This window comes from Pleurodeles waltl, chromosome 3_1 (genome assembly GCF_031143425.1).
Source record: "Pleurodeles waltl isolate 20211129_DDA chromosome 3_1, aPleWal1.hap1.20221129, whole genome shotgun sequence".
Taxonomy (NCBI): domain Eukaryota; kingdom Metazoa; phylum Chordata; class Amphibia; order Caudata; family Salamandridae; genus Pleurodeles; species Pleurodeles waltl.
The window spans coordinates 525,242,470-525,268,072 of NC_090440.1; the positions used below are offsets into that span (position 1 = coordinate 525,242,470).

Sequence of the window (25,603 nt, forward strand, 5' to 3'; positions counted from 1 at the left end):
AATCGCAGAGGTATGTATGATTGTTTTTGACCATGAAAGCGGTCACAAAACAATCACAGTTACCACCAATTTCAAATTGGTGGTAACCCATTCGCAAAGAGGAGGAGGTTCCCAAGGGATCCGTTCTCCTTTGTATATGCATGCGAAAACATGTTTTAAGAGCAGGCAGTGGTCCCAGAGACCACTACCTACTCTTAAAAAATTAAAAGAAAACTTTTCATTTTTAAACGCATCCCGTTTTCCTTTAAGGAAAACGGGCTGCACTAAAAAAAAAAAAAAGAAAAAAAAAAAAAAAGAGTGCTTTATTGAAAAGCAATCACAGACATGGTGGTGTGCTGAGCCCAGCAGGCCACCATCCCTGTGATTGAAGCCATTCTCAATGGATCGCAAATTACGACCTACCTCATTAATACTAATGAGATAGGTCCATTTGCAAGCCCTTGCGAATCACAGTTTAAAACTCCTGGAGTTTCATACATTCCAATAGCGATTCCTTAATTGCGATTTGCTAAAAATCCTAATTAGGTAATCGCTATTGTGAAGAATGATACATCTGGCCCCTAGTTTCTAACCATGTGTTAGGGTGGTGTCCATAAAAGAATAAACTAATGAACCAAGACACAATTTTACCCTTTAACCTCTTGTCCCACTTCCCACCTGATTACGAGTCAGGCAGAGTGGTATTCTTGTGTAGGATACCGCTATGCTGCGCCTGGTCACAAGTGGTTCGGTGATCCAATCACCGGGCCCGAGTTTCGCAGCCAGAAATTCCAATCAATGAAATTGCATGAGGTTTTGGCTACAACAGAAGCCATTCCTGGCAACATTTCTCTCTGACAAGGGGGAAGAAAGCAATGGCCCTTTCCAGAACTTGCATTCCCTTTTCTCCCATCCTTTTCATATGCGCCTACCTTAACTACTACATCACACAAGCACTGCATGCATTTACCACCACCTAAGAAACGTTTAGAAATGTGTGCATTAAACCCTACGAATACGGTCTATAGTGCCGAATTCTACACAGTACTGTGTGACTTCACGATCACTTCCTATTCTGAGGGGCTTAACTCAATAGATGGAACTCCAGTCAGAGGCACCAGCACATAACAGTAAATCCAGCGTTCTCCTAATCACAGCCAAAGTGACTGATGGCTCTAACACCCGTTTAACCCTAAGGCAGCAAATCCAAGAGGTAGGGTGCTAACACCACTGAAAAGAATCAAACAGCTGAGGTGCAGCCCACCTTATGCACACGGTATGAGGTATAATGCAACCATGTGTTGGGGAGAGTGCAGTATCTCTTTATTATCTTGAACATGTGGAACTGTACAGTTAATCCTATCATTGGAAACTACTGATGCAGATGAGATAACATTCTTAATCTATCAATAGTCTACAGTGCCATGTATTGATATTGCATAACTGTTGTCTCTCTAAACCTAAACAGAGACAGAACATCTTAAGCCACTTCTTTACCCTGCGAGATGCCATAGAAAGGTGATATACCTACAAGCTACACTGCTATCTATCTCACAACGATTTAGGGGACTGTCTGGTCGAATGTGACCCAAGGTAGAGATGGTATTATGCAGTTTCCTTGGTGAAAACTACACAATCCGCACCACACGTGGGCTCTATGGGCCACTAAGGGACTCGAATCATCACCAAGATGAAAGTGTGGACTCACCTCAAATCACAGGTTCCTGTCAACTCTTCAGTGTCCTGCCTTCATTGTCTCAGCGTGAATTGAGCTTTGAGGGTCAGGAATATCTTCATGGCACTGGATTCCCAGTACTTGCATCTTGGAGAAACATGGCAAGCAGGTTTCCCCCACATATTGTTTCCATACCCGTCATTCAGATGTCTTAGGACCCCGAATATGGGCCTGGCTAACCAGTGTTACACTTGAGGGAGTGATGCACATGGACAGTGCTATTTAGTACAGCTTTTCACTCAGTGCTGCCAAATGTAGTCCACATGTCCAGGAGGCACAAAGAGATCACTCAGGCCTGCAGTGTGTCAGAGAGGGCCCACTGGCTCTGTAGTATTCCAGTGTAGTAGCTGCAGGGTCAGGGTAGAGCCACTGTACACCGATTTAGGAGGAGAGATGACTCCAGGTCTGGCACCACTCGTGTCAGGCACTAAGAAAGGCATCCCCAGAGTACGAGGTGAGCAGATAGATAATCTTGGTTAGAATGTAGTTTTAGGACCAGGATTAGAAACACGGAGGCACTCATTCTAGCAAAAATAGGGGGAGTTTTACTGAACCTACAGAAGGGCTGCACTGTAGAGAACGCAGTCATAGTGATACAACAGGTCATCAGCTTCCACATGGAGACTGCATGTAGATGCAGAAGCCGCATTAATATCGGCCAGTCAAAGGGAGAACTGGTACTATATATGAGGCTTGGACAGGGCTAGCAGAGGTTTCGATAAAAAGAAAGGCCCCCATATTCTGCTTCCTCTTTTTCCTAGTTGGCTTTAATCCCTTCCCCTTTTCTAACAGTCTCTTACCTTGGAGATGTTGCTATGGTAGTGGATGACCATCACCACCACATTTCCAGATAACCTGAGGGCAACTCAAAGTTACTGAAGTTGGTTAAGGCATATTGCTTTATATGTGACACAAGCTGGTATGAACTTTCTTCTGGCTTTAAAGGGAAGCCAGTGGATATCCCAAAATACATGGAGAATATTGTCTTACTTTCTCATGCCAGGTAAACACCTGGCTAGTTGTTAGCAAGGATATAGGGAGTGCCAGCCAAAACAGGAATTCATTAGTCAATTTTGGCTATTACCAAGGACTGCAAAATTTGACAGAAGTTGCTGGGCTGGAGAAAGGATCCAAGTGTATTGATGGTATGCTGTATGGCCTTAGCTTTAGTTACTAAGCATATAATAAACGAGACATGTGAATAAGTCCACGTGCCAAAAGATTTAACTTCATTAGCTAAGGGAGAGAACAACACCATAATTGTCACATCAGGCTTTGCTAAATTTAGAATCCTGTGGATGACTAATAATGATGAATTTCATATGTGGTTGCATCTTCAGGAGGTCCAAGGACATCCATATGGAAAGTGAATCCATAGATTTAAAGGATTTGACTATTAAATTGGCCATGCTTTTTTGCCTGATCTCTAACAGAAGAGTCTCGGACATTTGAAGCCTGGTGTTCTACAAACTGAACTGTAATAACAAAGCAAAGAACAACATTAGCCTGTTCGCACATAAATAGTGAATCAAGCAATGTCAACAGGCCTATAGATGATAACCAGCAAAGATTGCGATAGTTAACAAGGTGGCCTATGGCTGCCACAACTGTACAGAGGAATATGGACAACGTCAGAGATCAATTAGCTTTGTACTTCCCTACTGGTGGAAACAAAAAAGGTTAAACCTAGATATACTATAGATTCTGAGATTAGATTCATCACCATGTTTGTGCGGAGAATAGGTAAATCTATAAAATATTTGATGAAACATTGGGATGTTCTGAGGCTTGACGCAGACTTGAATTGTGTCCTTCCCAAGTGCCCGTGGGTCACTTATAGAAAGGCAGATACTTTTAAAAAGATACTGAGTCCTAACCATACTACAAGATACTCAGGAGCTTCTGAAAACACATGCTTGAACCCAAATCCAAGTGGTAGTCACATATGTGGTAATCGTTCCTGCTGCCAATATGTCAATGATAAAGCGGTTGCATTTCATAACCATGATGGCTCCAGATGCTTTCAGATTAGAAACTTCATGAATTGCAATACAACATACTGTATTTATGTCTTTATATGTATGTGCAAACTTCAATATGTGTTTTGAATGAAACTAGCACTGAAAATCAGATGGGGTGAATATTTGGGAGCATTTAGACATGCTGATCCTAGATTGCCTTTGGCGGTACATTTCCAGAACAATCACCACTTAGATCAATTACGTCAAATTTCACTAATGGGCATTGATCATATTCCAGCTCACCATAGGGGTGGTGATAGGGGTTTGAAATTATGCCGCAAGGAGAGCTGGTGGACTAATTGTTTACAAACTGTACAATATGGGCTGAATGTTGACTCGGAAATGTATACTATTCTAAACAGTTAGTAGGGTCATCTGTTTGTCAGTAGTTGGATTAGTTATGTGTATGCTTTTCTATGTTATAATTATGCTACATGAGAACTCTGCATTATTTTCACATCGGTTAAATTGTGTATTCGACATTAAACCCTCCTGTCTATCACATTGAAATTAGGACTGTTACTTAAATGTATTAGTCTTTGTTCCGTCTGTGACTCTTGTTTTTCTACGTCATTGGTTTGTCTTTGATTTTTCTTTTCTATATTTCTGGTGCTCTGTCAGGGGAATATACTTAGGGTCTGTCTAGTCTTGGATTTGTAGAGAATATTTCGTCCTGAGGATCTCTGAGTGATAAATCGCAGGGATCTAATGTTCATGCCTTTTGATTGTGCTATGGTCTGTTTGCTTGCAGAACATATGAGATTGGCAATCAGACACAGACACTTGAAGTGATTTCCAGTTTAATTATATCCATACTCAGAGGTCAGAGGCAGTGCTATTCGCACTGCTGTATCTTTTCTCTTTCTCTAGCTGGTTCATATTTTGTTGAATATTGTTTATTTGCAAGCCCTAATATGTGAACTTTTGAGTGATTGATTGTTGAGTAGTTTGTCCATGTAGCACGATGGTAAGAAACGGAAGCCTGATTGTCGTACTTGTTAATTCGTGCCAGCGTTCTCCCAGGCGAAATTATTTTTCTAGAGATATTCATTTGTATTAATATATCCAAGGAGTTTGAAAAGTGTGGGCTCTTTTTGGAATACTCTCTAATTCAACTGATGTATTATGGGATTAACACCCTTCATTTTTTGCCATGTGGTGGTTTGTATGTCGCTTTGTGAATAACAGGCTTCTTTGTCAATCAGTCTTCATGGATGAGCTCCAATGAGTGGAACTCTGGGAATTTGCTCTATTCTGCTTATATAGCATAACGGTTAGGAATGGAAGTTGTGGTGTCATTTTTTGGGAGTTCGAGGCTGCGCTCGCCCATGTGGTACAATATTTCTTAGTCAAATTAATTATTTTTGTTATATTGAAAGAGCTTAATTGCATGTTTAGTTTGGAATAATTTTTATGTAACTGATAAGCTATGTAGACATCCCCTCCTTTATGATGCTCTGACAGTATTATGCTGTTTGGTGGAGCCACTTGCTCCATTCTGGGATTTATCTGTTCCACGCAAAAGGGTAGACGTTTGTAAAATCTCCAATCAACCTATCAAAAGTGGTCATTCCAGGCGCCAATAAGTTTGGGACCTTGAATGGATGGGCGGTACGACTTAAATAGGGCGCTAATGCATATTTCATGTCTTTGCGGAGTCAGGCAAGGAGGTTTATGTGGAAGCGTGATTTCTGGTATGTGTTTGAGGGCCAGGGAATTCGGGGGTCTAATGTAAGGCTTTTGTCTTATTCTGTTCACACTATCGAGAGAGCTATGGTTGTTAGTACCTACTTGGACGCGGTGTTTACTTTTAATGCGCTGCACGATAGGGGACATAAACCCAGATACTTAGATGCAAGTGGCAATTGAGCATGTTTGCCCGCTCCAACTACAAGCAGGTTTTCGTGTTGTATGATGTGTTTGCAAGGCTCTAGGTTTCTGCAAATTGTACAAGGGGTTAAGGTGTTTTCTGTTTTTCATGTCTAGGAATTACTTAGGTTGTTTTTGAGACATAACAGTTCAGAAGGTATATGATGCTCGTATTCTTAAAAAAAGAGAACACTAAAAAGACGTATTCATATTAAATTCCTTAGTGCTTGGGTAAGTTATATTTGTCGGTCTATTTATAATTTGTACTTGAGGTCGTATTGAGTTGAATAGTTTTATAGCTTTCACTCTCTGTGCACATTGGTATCTGAATTGAGTGGTTGCGTTGTCATTTGTCTTCACAGTGAGCGGTTTGGATATTGAAACATACCAGATCTGATGGTAACTGATGCATATATCTCTAAGCAATGTGGAAACAGAGAAGACGTTATTGACATTTACGATTCTGTTTTTGTTTTTGGTAAGCTTTGTTTGTAGATTCTTTTTAATATAGCTTATCTTCTTGTGTACATTGGTCGATGTGGCAAGGCTCAGGAAGCACGTGTTTTGTCACTGAGTTGGGCATTTGGACTTAGGCCTTGGCTCTCAGGTGTCTGTCTGCATATTTTCATACTTTCCCGAATGTGTATGCTGTTTTCTGTTTGTTTCTTTTTGTCTCCGTTCTTCACAGGCTGTTGATGTTATATTTTTTCTCTTTCTTTCTTTTTCTTGCTTTGTTGTTTGGATTTTTTTTTTTCTTTCGCTATTATCTTTAACCGTGAAAAAGAGGAGTTTCCGCAAAACATGTGTTGGCTACTTCAGTGCTTAGAATGTGGACTACTACAGCACCTAGATGGCGTCTACAATAGGACACCAATGGAAAATAATTTGTAAAGATATGTGACCAACTCTGATTTTGAATGGATGATATTGATGTACAGATTAGAGTATTATGTATATTATGGAGAAGAGAGGGTGTATCACCAAGTGTCAAATGCATGTACATTTACAATAATTAAATAATATACAAATATCCTGTTAGACATTTTTTTCCTGTAGTGGATTCCTTGTTACTTTTTGGTCTATTCAAGTATACTCCTCTCCCTGCAATCCCAATTAAAATAGCTTTGAACTCTGCATAATGAAATGAGTAGCCATGGAAAGGCAGTGGACAAAGGGCCGAGAAACCAAAGAGTGGGACTAAAAGAGGACTATGGGCATGGAGATTGAGGGAAACTGTGTTACAGGTTGAGGGGGGTGAAACTCTACTCAAGCATCAACCACAATTCTTTTCAGGGTTAAACACAAGAAAACCCCAAATTAACCTTGGCTCACCCCTCTAGTAGCTTGGCACAAAAGCAGTCAGTCTGAACTCAGAGGCAAGGTATAAAGTATTTATGCAGCATACAAACAGCAATAACGTGAAGACACAACTCAAGAAAAATACCACACCAATTTAGAAAAATAAGAGTAAAATGTAACAAATTATTTGAGACCAAAAATCAAATCAGTAGAACTGGAGATATGCAATTTTAATGACAAGTAAAATTCGTGCAAAAAAAGCATTAAGTGTGGTTATCTGGTTACGCCAATTGCGACTAAATCACAAGTTCAGGCACACCGTGGTGAACCACCGGCTGGACACAGGGGCCAAGTTGAACAAAGTACATTATGTCCTTGATGCGCAGTCCTTGCAGTGTTGAATTGTGTGGCTTTGCGTTGATCGGCGTCTGTTTCTATGAAGCTATATGTTGACGCTTTGTGGGACTTTACAATGCTCTGCATTGGTTTTGGTAAGCTGTGCGGGGAGATTTTGGTCACTCTGCGTTGGTTCCCGTGAAGCTGGCAGATGTGCAGCAAGGATATGCATGGCTTTGTGTCACTTTGAGTCGATTCCAATGAGGCCAGCTGCTGTGCGGTAAGGCTATGCGGGCTTCGTGTCACTTTGTATTGCTTCATGTCAGTTCCGATGGGAACCACAGCTGGGCTTGGCAGAGCAATTTCAGCCCCACTTCCAAAGGTCCAGGATTGGGAAGGCACCACTTGGAGGGGTTAGGACTCACAGCAGGCAGAGTCGAGGTGCAGGGTTCAAGATGTGTTGGACCTTTTCGGTCCCTGAGGCTCTAATCAGGAGGCCAGCCAACTAGCCCTTGGGATCACTCTGGTGGTCTGTGTTAAAGGTGCAGGTCCAGTCCTTCTCACTCAAGCAGCAGGGCAACATAGTAGCAGCCCAGAAGAGTAGCAGTCCACAGGTCCAGAGGTGTACTGAAGAATTGGGGCCAAGAGCCCACTATTTATACCTGGTGCCAGTTTTGAAGTAGGAAAGGTTTCTAGAGGTTTCCACCCTCAAAGGTATTTGGAATTTCCTTCCTCTCTGCCTTGGCATGTTTGGGGATACAAAGGATTCGGTTGATACCCTTCGTGAGTGTGCTAATGCAGAACCTTTGTGATGTGCAAGTGTGGTAGGTGACTAGGTGACAGCTCCACCCCCTATCAAGTCAGACATGGTCCATCCAACCAACATCTTTTCCCCGTTTCTGACTATCCAGGCGCAATGCACAAAGACCAATTGTCAGCTTCACCTAGTCATGTGCTTCAAGTGAAATGGTAATCACTTGACTCTCCTTTGAGAAAGTTGTGAGAGATGCAGGTGAGATTTACTTTTTTGTTGTTACTGACATGTCTATAGTCAGAAGGACTTGACAATGTTGGTTCTTTCTGAGTCGCTAGTGAAAGTGAAAACACATCATGTCTTCACAAAAGGTAAGTGATCATAGTGACACTCTGAGGTGCTTTACAGTGTTAAAGGCCTGGGAACTGTTTTTTTTGCACTTATAAGTGGGGTAATAGTGAAAATGTGTGTGATAATACAAACAGCGTCTAAACCTTTTTCAATCATAATTAGGAGTTCACAATGGGACAAAAAAGCACCTGTGTGAAAGCCTATCGCAACTTTTGGAAACACCCTCACAGCTGCAACTTGTGTATATTAACTAACGAAAGAATCCAGCCAAGACATCAAGGTGAAGGGTGGAAGGTTGAGGGCATCTTCCTATGCCGCCTTTCCTATTTTTACTTTATGGGGCTAGGTGGGATTGGAAGCCACCATCAATGCCTCTACATCTCTCATCTGACTCTTTGAACCTTGCCTCCCTCAATGGATCATCAGTAAACACCGTACATAATTCTATTGGTAGTTTAACTGTGTCTTCAAGGAGTTGCTCCTCTGTCACCTCTGGCCAGACATCAGATAATACTACTTTCTGGTTTAACAGTGACTCCAATACAATGCGCCGCTGTCAATCCTAAGTAGTTCCTTTTTTGCATCTAGTAGGCCCTATATAATAGTCCTTTGTGGTTTACTGTTGATTCAAATAGGTTGATACACAACTATCCCTGGGAAGACTCCATATAAGATTCCTGGGTGGTTTAAAAGTGCCCCCAATATATTTCTCCTCTGTTGCTCCTGTTTTAAGTGCCATGCAATGCACCATAGTGGTATAACTGTGGCTTCCAATGGGATATTCCTCTGTAGCTCCTAGGTAGGTTCCATATTATGCTCCTTGGTGGTTTAACAGTGCCTCCAACAGGTTGCTTTACTGCTGTTCACCTGTTTCTCCTGGGTAGACTCAATAGAACACTCACTGGTGGTTTAACAGTGCCTCCAATGGTCTGGCTCCACAGGTGCCACATAGTAAGCTCGATATGCCACAATCAACCCACTGATGCACATCAACGGTAGTCTCCACTGATGATAGTGGTCGCCCCAAAACATGGGAATTACCTGTATGTGCAGCTATTTCCACATTCACTGCAATACCCATGCTTATGTCAGTGACACTCAGCACACTACGCACTCATCATATTATCCAAACTTACGCACCTCATCAACATGTCCCATACAATTCAAACTACAAATGCCAAACTTTCCCTCATGCGCTCCAAAAGGTCCATGGTGACATGATGCAAATCGGAAAGCTATATGACCTCGACTGGGAATCACTGATTAGCCGTGAGTGGTGTATTTATTTGTGGTCAAAGGCAGATACCTGTCAACCTCTGCCACAGGGTCACTGTCTTTTATGCATCTGGAGGCCTGCCCTACAACTACAGTGATTCTGGTGCATATTTACTATGCCCGGATACATCCTGGGCACAGCAAACACTGGTGCCCGCAGGCAGCCAGAAACTTTTTTTTATCAGGGTCACTGCATTTAATTGTTTTCCACAAATTCCCAATTTGAGAGTTTGTAAAAAACAAAATGTGAGTATCACGCAATCTAAAAAAAACATGGAGCCTGCTTGACATTCATTTCATTAATTTCCTGGCCCTGCAGTTCAAACTATCATCAGAAACTGACCCCTGAGCAAACAAACAAATATAGTGCAGGCGGGTGATGTTGCGCATCATGCAGAAGAAGATTCTGAGAAATAAAAATAGCATTGCTTTCAATTGGATCCTGTGCACAAGGTTAGTAAAAACCTGGTAGAATTATTCTGTTGTCAAACGGTCTGATCCAAGTGCTGCTTACCCAAGGAGTTCCAGGAGTAAGTGAAAATTAAGTCACACCTACTCAGAGAAACATATCTATGAATCTTGGCCTCTATTAGGGCCTCAGTCTGCTACAGCTGGAATATGCTTGATAACTCATGTTGAATCGCAAAACTCAGAGGAATCAGTAGTTATAAATTCAATGCAGGCAATAATTTCTTGTCAATTCTGCAGACCAACGTAATTTAAACATTAGTGAACTTCAGTACTGGCTAGCACAATTTCCCAGTGGATAAACTACTGCACAACACATTGTGTAGGCAGCTAGAGTGCTAAGGAATAAGCAACTAATAATGCTCAGCAACCTTATCTCCAACACTATCAACATATTCTATTCTTCGTTGGGGTAAAGATCAAGAAAATTTAGAACACTATTCAGGACAACCCCAACAAAAATCTTTCTTTAACCCATCTTACCATCGAAGCCACAGGCATCGTTTCATCCATCTTTCAATGAATAGCACCTGGTGTTTGAAATAACAGAGAAGATCACAGTGTCTTACATCCCAACTAATACCTGCCCAGGAGTCATAATTAAGTACCATACCACTATCTTCATCCATATATTGTTGAATTAATAATTGATTTCTGTCTTTGGGGTACACTCAGAGACATTAAGCAGGCTATTCCAACTTAAAACTGAAACACAAAAGTGGATCCCCAGAAACATGTCTAAATGCAAGCAAATATCCAGCCCCCCTTCCTATTCGAGGTCATAGAGGATAAGACTACATACCTACTCCAACACCTTCAGAAAACAAGCAACATTGTGCATGAGTACCAATCAACAGACCAGAGCAGCGAGTCACTCAACACCGCACCTGCCCCTTGTCCTAAATATTAGTCCAAATGTAGTCCTGGTATGTGCACTAGACTAAGGCACCTGCTGCTTCCAAGGTGCGACCCACAGGTCAAACTGAATGAAACTTTTGCAGATGGTAGTGCATCACTAAATCACAATCCATTCAAACACAAGTCCGAATCCAGATTACATGTATTCCAAATCATTTTTATTTTCTTTGGCGATATAAACAAGACGGCCAACGCATTTAGTTCGTCTCGTGTGAACTTTCTCAGGGCATTTAGAATTATTTGTCCACCAATGAAGCATATGGTTACTCGATTTCACTCATTGTTGGTTCAATCCCGATCCGTTATACACATACGATCCTCACATTCTTAAGCGATCCCATTACCTCAATCGCTTTAAAGCTATTAAGCCACTGAAGTTGACACCTCAATACATGTCCTTGAACATCCCGTTACTCTCGCGTCTCGAAAAACAGCGAGAAGAAACTTCGTCACTATACCGATGAGGTACTGGGACCGGTTAGGAACAATTTTTAAATGTATTACCAGATTCAGGCCCACATGATGCCAAACAATACTAAATCGAATGTTGCGATTTAACATGGTAACATAAAACCAGGTAAAATACTTCTTTAACGGGACCTCAAATAGTTTTGATGTAACACTGGTTTGTGAGACAGAGTTAGAGGTAGCGGAGATAGGCAGGGAGGGAGGTTTGATTAGACAACAGAATAGCAAGAGGTCAAAGACACGGAAAGCTCAGTCACCTGGGCGGGCCCATGCATGGGGGGGTCCTGAGCAATTGTCTATTTTGTCCATACCTGAAAACGTCTCTGCACCGCAGCCATGAAAGAGCTACTGGCCGACAACAGGAAAAGGTTAATAACAAAAAATAAGCATGAGCATACCATGTTTTATATAGCACTTCATAGCATATTTGCTTTGTTTCTAAACACTGGAAATAACTGGGATTACTACCACTCAATGTACTGGCACTCAGAGAACTAGCATGAACGTCTAGCCTGGCACGGCGCTTTTGGGACCGGGCTGCACTTTAAGTTTAGGACGTCCAATGTACGCATGGACTTTCCACATGTAATGGGGGCACGATTATGGGACACTGCCTTAAAGTCCGTCTAGAACAGTGATACTCAAAGTATGGCCCTTTTGACCTTTACATACGGCGGCCCCGAGGGCAGCAATAGCACTGGGCTGCTGTTTACTCTATTTAACAGAGGACACTTTATTTAAACATGATTAAAGATAAAGAAAGGAAGTAAGGAATTTGTCCTGCACTGCTTTAACTGCAGGAACACTTTCATTCTTTAAGAAATCCTGCAGCAAATGTCTACAAGTATGATAAGTGTTCTTAAAAAATCTAAAAGTGTATTTCATTTACACACAGAACCATTTAATCGAAGTACATAAGATTATATCAGTGCATGGAGAAGTAAACAAGAGATTTCAAACATAAATTCAGAAACTTTCATTCTTTCCCCCACCTTCATAACAATGCCAATAGTGAACTAAGAGGCAAGTCAGTTGTTATCTGCACTCTTTGATTGGCCTGATTTGCTATTATACATGAACAACTTTATAATTTATTAAATCAAACACAGAAGAAAGGTTTACACAGCGCACATACCAAGGTCATGCATTGTGAGGTCCTCCTACATACAATAATGAAGAAAAAGAATGGAACCTGAAATAAAACAATTGCCAGGATCACACAGTTTGGTAAAGTGGGGAAGCTGGGATTAATGCCAGTTTTTCTGGTTTCACATTGTGCGATTCAGCCACTAGAGCTATATGTTTTGCTGCCCCCTATCTCCACCCTATCCCCACCATTACGCCACAAACCCTCCCCACCCAGAGCCCCTCCCCCCCTTTGAGCGGCATGATGTTAGCATCCATGCGGCCCTTGGTCCCACCACAGACCAAACTTTGTGGCCCCTGGGAAAATATTTGCGAGTACCCATGGTCTAGAACAAGTGCCAAGAAAGTGACCGCCAGCCTAATCATGCAGAAAACGATCCACCCGCGGTCTGTTACCTGTGCACTCCTCCCCCACCCCCACACACACCCTTCAGTGTGTTTTTCTATTTTCCCCGCTCACCTTTTTAATGCCTTGCTCAAAAGCGTGCTTGGCCAGCGGGCCGGGACCGTCCACCGTCTTGCCGTCGTCATCGGGCCCCCAGCTCGCGCTGTAAATGTCAATGTAGTCGGGCCGCACGCAAAGCGACTTCGCCTCCACGACGTCTGTGACATCCCCGTCTAACATACGGATGCCTACAAGCACAAAAGCAGGGGACATTAGGGCGCGCTGGCTTTATGAAAGTGCGGTAATTGCAATCAAAGGCCTTTGTCGGAAGCTGCTGAGAAACCGAAGGACTGCTTCAAAGTCTGAATAGCCCAACACAATATAACTATTTGCAGACTAACGAGCGCTGTGGAGGTATTTTCGGAAGCCCCTTTCTACGCTCCCTTTTCTGTTATTTTCTGATTTAATTGCAAGTGATGGGAATGAATTTAAGCGGCGCTGAGCGAGTTCTGCACTCGGCGGAATTCTCCCAGCTGCGTTTTTCCTCGTGAAGAAGAGGGAACCAGTGATCTAAGACAGCTGCGGGGAGAGTTCATCAAAACAACAAAATCTGTGCTGAGTTAGTTCATCAGGGGCATTTCTTGAAATCTTTTGAGTTATAAATACTCGACACTGCTTGTTTTGTGTTTTTGACCGGATAATAAAGCGCTTATGTGAGACTCCAATTCCACGCCTGGTTGGAATTATGCTATGTATAAACACTGTGCAATCCGGGAACAGGCTGAGCATGAGGATAGTGTGAGCTGTAATTGCGCCATTCATGTTAAGGACGTGCACAACATGAGACTCGTTTACGGCACCAAGCTAGGCATTTTGTTTACAGACCAGATACCAGCAAATAAGGCACAGCAGGAAAAAAGCACCAAACAAGGGAATATCGTTCTGAATGATATATTGTGTTGTCATACAGTGGTTCATTGAGAACTGGATGCGTTTACCTCTCTAATCACAAAGAACTAGACCGCAGTGTGTCAGAGTTTCCACACAGTAGGCTAGGCTCTGTGCCCTGGTGCCACTGCACCTGCTGCATCAATGATAGCTGTGGCCTGTATCACAGGATCCCCACTCTCACAGGTCATTCGGCCAATTCTCAGGGATCATCTCACTACCTGGTATTGTTTAGTTGCTTCCTACGCCTCCTCTCTTAATTCCTAGATCAGTATAAAGTCAATTTCCAGAAGTCCACCCAGAACATACACTTCTATATCTGCTTGGAAAATGAACCACAGAGTAATTCTGCCATTGCCAATTGCCTAATGTTCATCGATCACTGGCTACAAGAATGCTTTTAAAGTCTTAAGCAGGAAACTGTGAAGTCTAGGAGATCTAGGCTGTACCTCTTTTCAACTCAGCTGACCCTCAAGTCTGGATCCTGCTTCTAATAAATCAGAAAATTAAGAGTCCAAGGACCCACTTCTTTTCGAATCTCACATTTGCCACTCCAGTCTATTGCACGGACAAGTAATTTAATATACAATTCACCAACTTCCGGAAAAAAATGCTCACTCCTGCAAGCCAGTAGTTAGATTGATCTCACAAGATTACTCGTCACGGGGTAACAGGACTTTTGTGCAGTGTTGTATACAGCTCTCTCAAAGAATCTTATGCAAAGACTAAAAGGAATTCACAATCAGGACACCAGAGCATCAAATCGGATTAGCAGAACACCCCAGATACTGTAGAAGAAAGCACTCTAATGGTCTCAGGTGCAGTATAGGATCACCCACAGAACATGTTTTACTATCCAGGACACCTATGGAGGTACTTAATTAACTAGAAAAGTTGTCTCCCTGGTTGATGTGATTTAGTCCTTGTTAAGAGTACTGTTACCCGAGAGGGTTCCTGGTTCTGTAGAACCTATCTACTCATGATCTGCTGAAAGATTAAAAAAGCATATGTTTTAACTGCGTTTACAAAAAGAAGTTAGTTCGAGACTCTCGTCAATTGAATCGGATGATCTTTCCTTAGTTTTTGCTCAAATGTACCTGAATGTGAAACCTCCCTACCTCATCATTTTTAACGCAACACATTTGAAGCAGGCAGACAATACTGATTGAGTGTGACTTTCGAGATGCCCTCGTCCAGCTCTTGTTGCCTTTTTGCTACGTTCACACTATATAACCATCACATACATACATATGCTAATAGCTAGAAGTGCCACTGCTCTTCACATTTTTCGTGGCAACTCTCAATGCATACATCCTCTGGGACCCCTTAAAGAAGGTGGAAGAGTGCAAAGCCTGTACCCACTATGTCTAGGCTTCCTCTAAAAAGGCAGAGCACTGAAAGCCCAAGGCCTGAGAGACAAAACAATGGCAGATCCCTTGTTGAAGAGCATGAGACCTCTAACTCATCATGACAGGACGAAGATCTGGAGCTACCTGAATTCAGCATTACAGGAATGCATCCATGTACTCACCTCTCCTCCATGCCATGTATTACCCCATTCCCATTCTAGCAATGTATGAATACATCAGATTCATCCCTTCAGCGGTGCAAAGTGCCTTTATTTTCATTAGGAGCACCAGCCATGCCAGGGTCTACATTCTAATAGAGAAATGTGCAGGACAGCTCCCAAATTATGTGACCCTCAGCAAGTGATGTAGTTGGACACATTTGGGCTCACAGGATCTCTCAGTCCGGCCAAATAAACATTGTGTTTAAGATCCAAATAGGCAAGAGAACAATCGTGAATGAACTGGCTTTGTAAGGGAGGTGCTATTACTTCTCCGTGCGATAAGTGCAGGTACAGCTCTCTGTTATTAATTCCTTTCACCCGTTCAAATCACATTCTCATATACTTATTCATTAGTTGTTTTAACTTGGGAGTTTTGGTCATATACAGACTGAGCCACAGGTGGCTTCACAGCCCTGTACACAGTAACAGTTTGGGGGAAGCCCATACAGTCCCATCAGAACAGAGAAAAGGGGTAAAAGCTAGTAAAGACTGTCATTACTTATAAGGAATATAAGTTACGAAGACAGAAAGAGAATTGCAGTACCGCATACTTTTAAGGAAGTAAGAAGATGCATTGTCCAAGCAGAAACGAAAAAATGATAAATATACTAAGTTGTGTTATGCTATACGCACATATCCATGTGTATCATCTGTATGGTCACAGAGCACCTGTTTTGTTCAAATTTGTATAGTACTCACCACCAATGTTATAGCATCGTAGCACATTCTCTATTAGGGTATAGTTACGTGCGCACTTGGGAAGGCCATCCATCATACTGGTAGCAGGATGGTTTGATAGTTTGATGTGGTTTATTGACCAGTGGTTTCCTTTTTTTTAATACCGTGGGTGAGGGGGCGAAGCAGAATCACTCAGCTTATGCTCTCTTCCGCCCATCTGTAACATTAGTGCACCACAAGGCACTCTGATATCACAAATCCCCACCAGAGCAATGATGAACAAGTGAGTGCTCTCTTGGGCACCAGTGTGAATGTTTGGAAGGCCTCTCCTGGGTTGTGGGAAGCATTCCTGGAAGGAGAAGAGTTTCCCTTTTCCAATAATGCCACCCTCAATCATTTTCCTGCTTGTGGATCGTGGTCATACCTCGATCCATGAGCAGGAAACCACTAGACCACCATGGATTTTCTATTTTTGGTGGTTGGCACCTCTGGCAAATAGCCATTCTTCTCCTGGGGACCTATCCATTGTTTGAAAGTATGTATTCATTGTTTGATGCAAATATTGTGCCCCTCAGGGGAAAACAAAATGGCAGCCATATTTTCCTTGGTATTAGAGGGGTTGGCACCCCCGTAACATGGGCGAACTGCCCCCGAGGGGCATAACTATTATATAAAAGTATGTTTTCCATGGGGGGGGGGGACGATCATGTCCCCAAGAGTAAACAAAATGGCAGCAATTATTTTCAGTTGTTTTGGGAGGGGGGCAGCTTCCCTGGGAAATGGGCTGCTCCTCCACCCACCAGTGGCATAATTATATATTTGGAAGTAGGTTTTCCCCAGGAGTGGTATTCACATCTCCTAGGGAAAAAGTGTCTGTTGTCCACTGGACCACCAGTGAGTGTAATGGCCAATATAATGGGACTGTTTTTAGTGTTGTCTGTTGAAACCCAAAACTGTCTGTTGAAACCCCAAACTGTTAAAATGTGGGTTACTTTTGATTTTACTCAAATAAATAAGGGCCAGACTGATATAGGTTTTTTCTTCATATTTACACATCTTTTTTTCACGCCTACCAGACACAAATTCCATGTTGGGATTTTACTAAAAAATGCAAATGGCTATTTGCATTGTTTTTGTGGAACTTTGCTTCAGGGAGGCATTCCTTATGTGGTGCACGGACGTTCCCTTACATCCACCCTTGGTTTCTGACACAAATTCATATCTACAAAGACTAGTAGTAATTGACGTGTTCCAAAATCTGGAGAATGCCAGTGGCCTAACAGGTGGTTGGTTATGGACCTGACAGGGAATGCTCCTGTCCTTTGAACTTAAAATGGGCATCCGCCAGGGCTGCATTCTTGCCCCTTTTTTATTTATCAAGTATACAAATCGCCTAGAGGAGGTGTTTGTTGACAGTGGTTCTGATGTAGCCGGAGTTGGTGGAAGAGCAATTCCAGTACTTTTATATGCCGATGATGTGGTTTTAATTGCTCATACAGCTAGGAGCCTCCAACGACTTTTAGACACATTTATCGATTTTATGAATAGTTTGGACTTATCCACAAAATTTAAGAGGTCACATTTTATTGTGGTAGGTCCCAAGAATGCAAAATCTTGTATTCTCTCAGCACAAGGTCAGGTTTTAACTAGAGTGGAAAATTTATTTTATCTGGGTCTCAGTTGGAAACCTGTACTCACGAAAAACGGGGGGACTCTACAAACACCCCATCTCAGGACTATACGACTTTGCCAGACGCATTGAGCATAAGCCCCCCAAACTTTCCCGCAAAAATTATCCATGGCGAACTGGACATGTTCTTTATTACAGATTTTATTTGTGTTTGTCCACTTTTATTATGGTGTTCTGTGTGGCACAAGGAGAATTTACATTTCAATAGGATCATACTCCAGGATTGTTTGCTTTTAGACAATGCAGCCCAAATTCCATGACTACACTATGTAAAGATTTTTTTTCGATGAATTAGGGTGACCAGGTCTTGTAACAAACCCTAGTGACATAGGCCCTCATTCGGACCTTGGCGGGCGGCGGAGGCCGCCCGCCAAAGTCCCGCCGTCAGGTTACCGTTCCGCGGTCGAAAGACCGTGGCGGTAATTCTGACTTTCCCGCTGGGCTGGCGGGCGGCCGCCTTCAGGCCGCCCGCCAGCCCAGCGGGAAAGAGGCTTCCACGATGAAGCCGGCTCGGAATCGAGCCGGCGGAGTGGAAGCTGTGCGACGGGTGCAGTTGCACCCGCCGCGTATTTCACTGTCTGCGCAGCAGACAGTGAAATACATTTAGGGGCCCTCTTACGGGGGCCCCTGCAGTGCCCATGCCAGTGGCATGGGCACTGCAGGGGCCCCCAGGGGCCCCGCGACCCCCCCTACCACCATCCGGTTCCCGGCGGGAGAACCGCCGGGAACTGGATGGCGGTAGGGGGGGGGTCGGAATCCCCTCGGCGGCGCAGCTAGCTGCGCCGCCTTGGAGGATTCCAATGGGCGGCGGTACACTGGCGGGAGCCCGCCAGTGTTGCCGGTCCGACCGCGGCTTTATCGCCGCGGTCGGAATGCCCATTGGAGCACCGCCGGCCTGTCGGCGGTGCTCCCACGGTCCTCCAACCCGGCGGTCATGGACCGCCAGGGTTGGAATGACCACCATAGTCTAAAGTGATCTTGCGTGGGTTAGACATACTTTCTCCCAGTGGAGAACTGGAGAATTCTGCTTTAACAAATGTCCTTGTCGAATCTGTCATTGGGAGAGAACCCTATCTCCACCTGAACATGCCTAGTAGGCAACATCGCTGCCTGACATTTCTGAGGTTGGACATTTTTCACCAGCTCTTGTTTCTGAAGGAGGTTTGGTATAAACCTTCCAACTTGCTTGCTTGCGACTGTGACAACGTCTCAATTTGTGACACCATGCATGTATTACTTATTTGCTTGAAGTTGTCCAATCTCTGACGCAAGTATATCAGGCCTCTTCTGATCTCTGAACATTTCAGAGAAATTAGACCTGCGTATCTCTTCTTACAGCTGGTAGTGACACCTAAATTGTGTTTTTTTTTGTTTCTCATTTCTTTCTAGTGTCCTATCTGTAAGTCATTAAGTATCGGAATTTCAAGATTTAGCCCTACTAGGATATTTATGGCAATTTTAGTTTTATCTTAACACTAAGTATCCGTTTTTATGTAATATTGTAAGGTTCTCTTTATTTGTCTTCTATGTATTTTTAACTGATGCATGATTATTGTGATATATTGCTTCTGCTTAATGAGATGTACTTTTTTTTGCTTTTACACCTTATCACGCACATCTCGTAGATGCACACACAAACACACACACACACACCCCATCAGTAAGTTAAGCACTTTTTTGCTTTTACACTTTATCTCACACATCTCTTAGATGCACACACCCACTCACCAATTTAGAACCATACTTCTCCCTTCTACATAGGATAAAAGGTTCCAGAAGGAAGGTTTTAGTTAGCAGAGATTGCTTCTTGTGGATGACTGCTTTCCAGGCCCTAATTTGAGTTACGGAGGACAGCTGTGAGGCAGGATCAGATATTGAGACAGTATCCGAGGGAGAAGAAAATGGAGCAGAAACTAGAAGAGGATTTTGCAGTTGGTGAAGTTCCATTCTGTGACTCGTCTTCCAGTGATTGTGGGGAACATGGTAATAACAACTGTGATACCCTGACACAAGCACAATCTGTGTAGTATAGAGACAGTAGTAGAGTAGACCAACCCAAAGAGAAGGCATGTGAATCAGCTAGCACAGACATAGGGCCTGATTACAACTTTGGCGGAGGGGGTTAATCCGTCCCAAATGTGACGGATATCCCACCCGCCGTATTACGAGTCCATTATATCCTATGGAACTCGTAATACGGTGGGCAGGATATCCGTCTCATTTGGGACGGATTAACCCCCTCTGCCAAAGTTGCAATCAGGCCTAGAGTGCTTTCTTGGTAGTCCCCCAATTTAGTGCAGCCCTAAAGTCTCCCATTCATTTCAGATGCTGAAAGTTGATACAGCAGCTTTTCTGCCAGTTGATTATGTTCATTAGGTTGCTGCAGAACATATATCTGCCAGCTGTCCTGGAAAGAGTATAGCCATTGACGAGTCCTTGATCCTGTATAAAAGGTGGCTGCTGTTCAGGCAGTACATACAAGACAAAAGAGCTTGTTATAGCATCTAAATACATATGCTGTATGAGAGTTCTGCTGGTTATGTATACAGCTTGGCAGTATATATAGGGAAGTACTTCACTCAAGATCCTGTAGGTTGCCCTTCCATACTAGGAATCAAGGCAAAAATTGTATCAGAGCTTATTCAGCCACTCCTTCATAAAGGTTCTCACAGGATCTTGATTGTAAGAAGCTCCAAAAATCCAAGAGCACCACGCTGCGTTCCAACAAACTGCTCGCAGTCAAGTTCTCAGACATGCTCAATGTAATCCATGGTCAGAGCACTTCTCCGATCAAGGTTTGGGCCCAGTTGACCAATGGAGCCCACCTGTGTAATTGATTACAAGTACATGGCAGAGCGGATAAGAATGACCAGGTACTTCAGCCGTACAATGCTAACCGTAAAACTTGCACATGGTATAAAAAGCTTTTTACCCACCTGATTGATTTGGCAACATAAAATGCATATGTTGTTTCCGATCAGACCACCCCACAAAGACCACTGACTTTCCAATGAAAGTCTTACTGTTGCGGAAAGCAGCAGTCTCCACTTTATCTCCTGTGAAGGGCATGGCAAGGCTGCAGGATCGGCACCTTGCTGACTGCATTCCTGCAATAACCTGAAAGACTTGATCACGTAATCACTGGAGACTCTGCTCTAAGCAGGAAAAGAAGCCAGAGACTCATTGTTACTATCCCCAGTGCCCGTCTCAGGCAGCCCTGTATCCCAACCTACTTAGGTTTTACTATGCAAACGTGAAGTATTGAGAAATTGACTGAGGTGAAGCTGTCCTAGTTTATACCTTTCAATGGTTGTGCATGATACATATCTTCCACGAGCCACTACTTCCCTAGGCAAGTAGCTTTTCAAATTATTTCTTCTAGTTGAGAAAATCTTTGACTTTTGTTTGCCGTCAGAATGAGGTAGTTGTACTGTTTGCCATATGACAAGTGCATTACAGTCACCTCACTGTACATAACAGTGGACAGAAGATAGGCCACATTGTCACAGAGTATGTAAAAACAAAGGGGGTCATTCTGACCCTGGCGGTCCATGACCGCCATGGCGGAGGGCGGCGGAAGCACCGCCAACAGGCTGGCGGTGCTTCCTGGGCTATTCTGACCGCGGCGGTAAAGCCGCGGTCAGAAAAGGGGAACCGGCGGTTTCCCGCCGGTTTTCCCCTGGCCCAGGGAATCCGCCATGGGGATTCCGACCCCCTTCCCGCCAGCCTGTTTCTGGCGGTGTCCACCGCCAGAACCAGGATGGCGGGAACGGGTGCCGTGGGGCCCCTGCACTGCCCATGCCACCGGCATGGGCAGTGCAGGGGCCCCCTAACTGGGCCCCACAAAGATTTTCACTCTCTGCTTTGCAGTCAGTGAAAATCGCGACAGGTGCCACTGCACCCGTCGCACCCCTGCAACTCTGCCGGCTCCATTCGGAGCCGGCTTCCTCGTTGCAGGGGTTTTCCCGCTGGGCCGGCGGGCGGCCTTTTGGCGGTCGCCCGCCGGCCCAGCGGGAAAGTTGGAATGACCGCCGCGGTCTTTAGTAGTTTTTGAAGGGCTCTTTAGAGAACGTAGGACAGTATTCCCCAGCATGTTTACCTTAGTTTCAAAGGTAGCTATGGTCACTCAGTTCAGGGAATCTAGGACTCAAAGCGTCCTTAGACACACCTGACTTGCATCCACAACCTGTTCAGAGTTGGATTTAGCACAGCGGGTGCACTAAAAGTGCAAGAAAGACATGTCTTATTCAGCCTCAGGTGGCTTTCATAAGGATATCAATTAGGAAGGAGGCAGAGAGTGAAGGATGTAGAGATACACATGCTGTCACTTTATCTTCACTAATGGACTCATCCCCATTAGCTCCACACTCACCCTGATACTCAATGAGTCCATCACTGAACTAACCAGATGACTCTAAACCATACAAAACATAGCAGCCAGGCGCTCCTTCAACTTTCCATCACACACACACCCTGCACCTGAAAGAGCTTCACTGGCTCCCCATCCACAAGTGTGCTCTCTTTAAACTCCTCACACACACATTCAAAGCCTTACACAAAACTGGCCCATCATACATCATCAACTACCTGAGATTTCAGAAACCGACGAGACACCTCCACTCAGCAGGATTCTTACAGTTGTGTCTTCGCCTATCTTGTTTCGAAAGCTTGAAAAGACCTGCCCCTACATATCTGCTTCACTTCTTAAATTCTTGAATTCCACATGAAGCTGAAGATTTTGCTTTTCAACTAGGTGAGTTACAAATGTACCTTAAATCCCACAGAAATCTGCACCCAACACAATGTCAATGGGTCATATTTGTGGCCTACTTACCATATTCATCCTCAATCAAAAAGTAGCCTTATGATAAGTGCACAACATTCATAGCACAGCACATAGTGATGGACAGGATATATGCCATGCCATCAGTGAGTACTCTGTGTGGTAAAAACGAACGTCCATAGTAGTTTTGGACGTTCTCTATAGAGGATGGTCTTCCCTACCATGTTTACCTTTGTTTCAAAGGTAGAGCTGCTTACTCGGTTTGAGTAATCTAGGCCTTGAGGCGACCTTGTACACTCCCAAACTCACATCCACAAACAAGAACAAGTTGGATTTAGCACAGCCAATGCCCTAAAGACACATGAAAGACATCTTCCTGAGCTTCGTGTGGCTCTCATGGGGGTCATTAGTAAAGGTTCACTTGGCACGTGTTCAGTAATGCTCAGGATGTCGAGGGAAGCAGATACTTGATAGGTAGTAAAAACTTAGTGAAAGTTTATTGTAATTTGTGAAGCTTGTAGGGGCACCAACCGACAACATGTCTGGCCATTTGTGTGTAGAGGTTTACTTGTTGTGCTTGCAGTGGTGGCTGCTCTCAATTCCAACTGGTGGGGCAGGGCAGGGGGAAATACCAAAAAAAATAAAAAAAAGATAAAATAATTAATATAAAAATAAAATAGTATTTACCGGTCTGCTACCCTGCTCCTCTGTTCTTGTTCTGATCCCAGACTCCCACCAGGCCACGGGCTGGTCCACACTGCACAGGCTCCAAGCTGCCTATCCAGATGCTGCTCTCATGCTGGGAATACTACTGCCCAGCATGAGAGAAGCACTGGGATTAGTCTGAGAGGCCTGGTTTGACGCTCAGACAGTGCCTGGGAGCCTGTGCCTGTTCTCCACCTGGCTGTGCAACACAGCTCGGGTTGGAGAAATGCTAAGTGTGCATTTCGGTTTGGCTGTCCTAAGACAGCTGGTCAAAGCAACATGCACACTTACAGTGACCACCACTCCTCCTCCCTGAAGCTGAGGATGGCCCGGCCCTAAGACTCGGCAGGCACAGCGAAAAATAAAACGGTAATAAAATTGCTTTATTATCATTTTATTTTTAACGTTTGCCTCTGCTGGCTGTCAGATTTTATGGCTGTGGTGTCATGTAGCATGCATAACAGGGAAAGGCTTGTCTAGCAGGTGCTATCTGACCCAGGCCTTTGAAAGAGAGTTTTGATCAATAGTGTGCAGTCTGATTGTAGGGTGACACATTCTATTAGATGTCTAATGTAAGCCCAAGGGTTATCAGAGTTGTATTGGTTGCATGTGGTATGAATTGTCTATAATCAGGGTCACCAGAATTATACAACAAGGAGCACCAAATTATGCAAAAGGGTGGACTTAATTATGAAGAAAGGAATGGCAAATTGTGCAGCATAATGGAGCACATTTTTTTTTGTACTACTTCATTATTTTGTCATTTTTACATATCATAATACACATCTGGGTAAAGATTGCACCTCATTAGTACCAGTTTAACAAATACATGTACGAAAAAAGTGGTTTGCAATTTCCTAACAGTGAATTTTTGTGATTCGCTATTAAGGAAATCGCAAACTGCAATTTACAACAGTGTCGCAGACACTGTTTGTGATTCCCAAATGGGAACCTGCCTCATTAATATTCATGAGGCAGGTCGCTGAAGTTAGCAGACTACCATGTCTGTGATTACTTTTTAAAAAACAAACATTTTTTTTGTAATGCAGCTCATTTTCTTTTAAAGGAAACGGGATGCCTTACAAAAAAAAACATGAAAAGATTTCTTTTAATTTTTTAAGAGCAGGCAGTGGGTGTGGGACTATTGCCTGCTCTTAAAAATTTTTGCACCACATTTACAAAGGGGGACCCCGAACTGTTTGCAAATGGGTTACCACTTCCTCTATGGAGTCGGTAAAATATGAATGTTTTGTGACCACATTCCTGTCGTAAAACATTCGTGCATACAAGTGCTATTCGGTATTACGAAGAGACACCCTAAACATGCCCCATCTTAGTACTGAATCACAAAAGCAAAATACGATTCGCTAACAAGTTACCAACCCACATTTTTTCGTTTGAACTTAAGAAAAAGCATGTTTATGGTCACAAACGGACAGATGGGTCGTTTGCTACCAGAAAAGTGCCAATGGGCCATTTGCAACTGTAAAAATGCTTCATACATCTGACCCTGAGTAGCTGAAAGATGACTAGTTAACCTTTATGAAGGCCTTCCAACTGAGGGTGAACATGTCACCACGTTTTTAGTAACTTTTGATCCATTTTAGCTAGAAACAATTATTTTTGTTAAAATCTGCAGATTATGCAGAAGATGATAGCTTATCTTAGAAATGTTGCAAATCCATAATTATGCCAAAAATGCCACAGAATTGCATATTTCCAGTGGCCTTTTCTATAAAGTATTGATTGTGGGCTTGTGTGTCTGTTTTGGTTTAGGACTGTGAGAGCAGTCAAAGAAAAACAAGTTTACTTCCAAAGCAAAATTCACTTTTGTACATTAGGGTGATGTTGGGTGGTACTTTACTAAGGTAAGAAGTTAGCCATGGTTACCTATTGGGAGAAATGCACTAGGAGAGGCAATGAAATCTGTATTTACAGAAAAACAAATTCTAAAACAGCCATATGGTTAGGCTGAAGACATTAATAAATTCTGAATAGGCAAACACCAATATATTTGGGGCAAGGACTAAGCTCTATTTCTCAGGTACAACAACAAAATAAACACAACAGTTCCATAGGTCTCCTTTGATACAAGCCTGTGCACTCAAGGTGTAATTGCTATAACTCTTATGCAACATGTTTCATACGATAAAAGAAATACAATGCCTTTTTTCAGTGAAAACACAAATGATTATTTCTTTATTTGAATCAAATACATTTGTCCT

The 25,603-nt window shown here is 43.2% G+C and overlaps 1 protein-coding gene across 1 annotated transcript in view; it reads right to left on the reverse strand.

The window, feature by feature from the left end:
* Positions 1-25,603, reverse strand: part of PCSK6 (proprotein convertase subtilisin/kexin type 6) — a 1,406,757-nt gene that overhangs the window by 455,114 nt on the left and 926,040 nt on the right. The window contains exon 7 of the mRNA XM_069222809.1: positions 13,080-13,252. Within this exon, the coding sequence (XP_069078910.1) occupies positions 13,080-13,252 (173 nt within the window). The remainder of the gene's footprint in view (positions 1-13,079; positions 13,253-25,603) is intronic.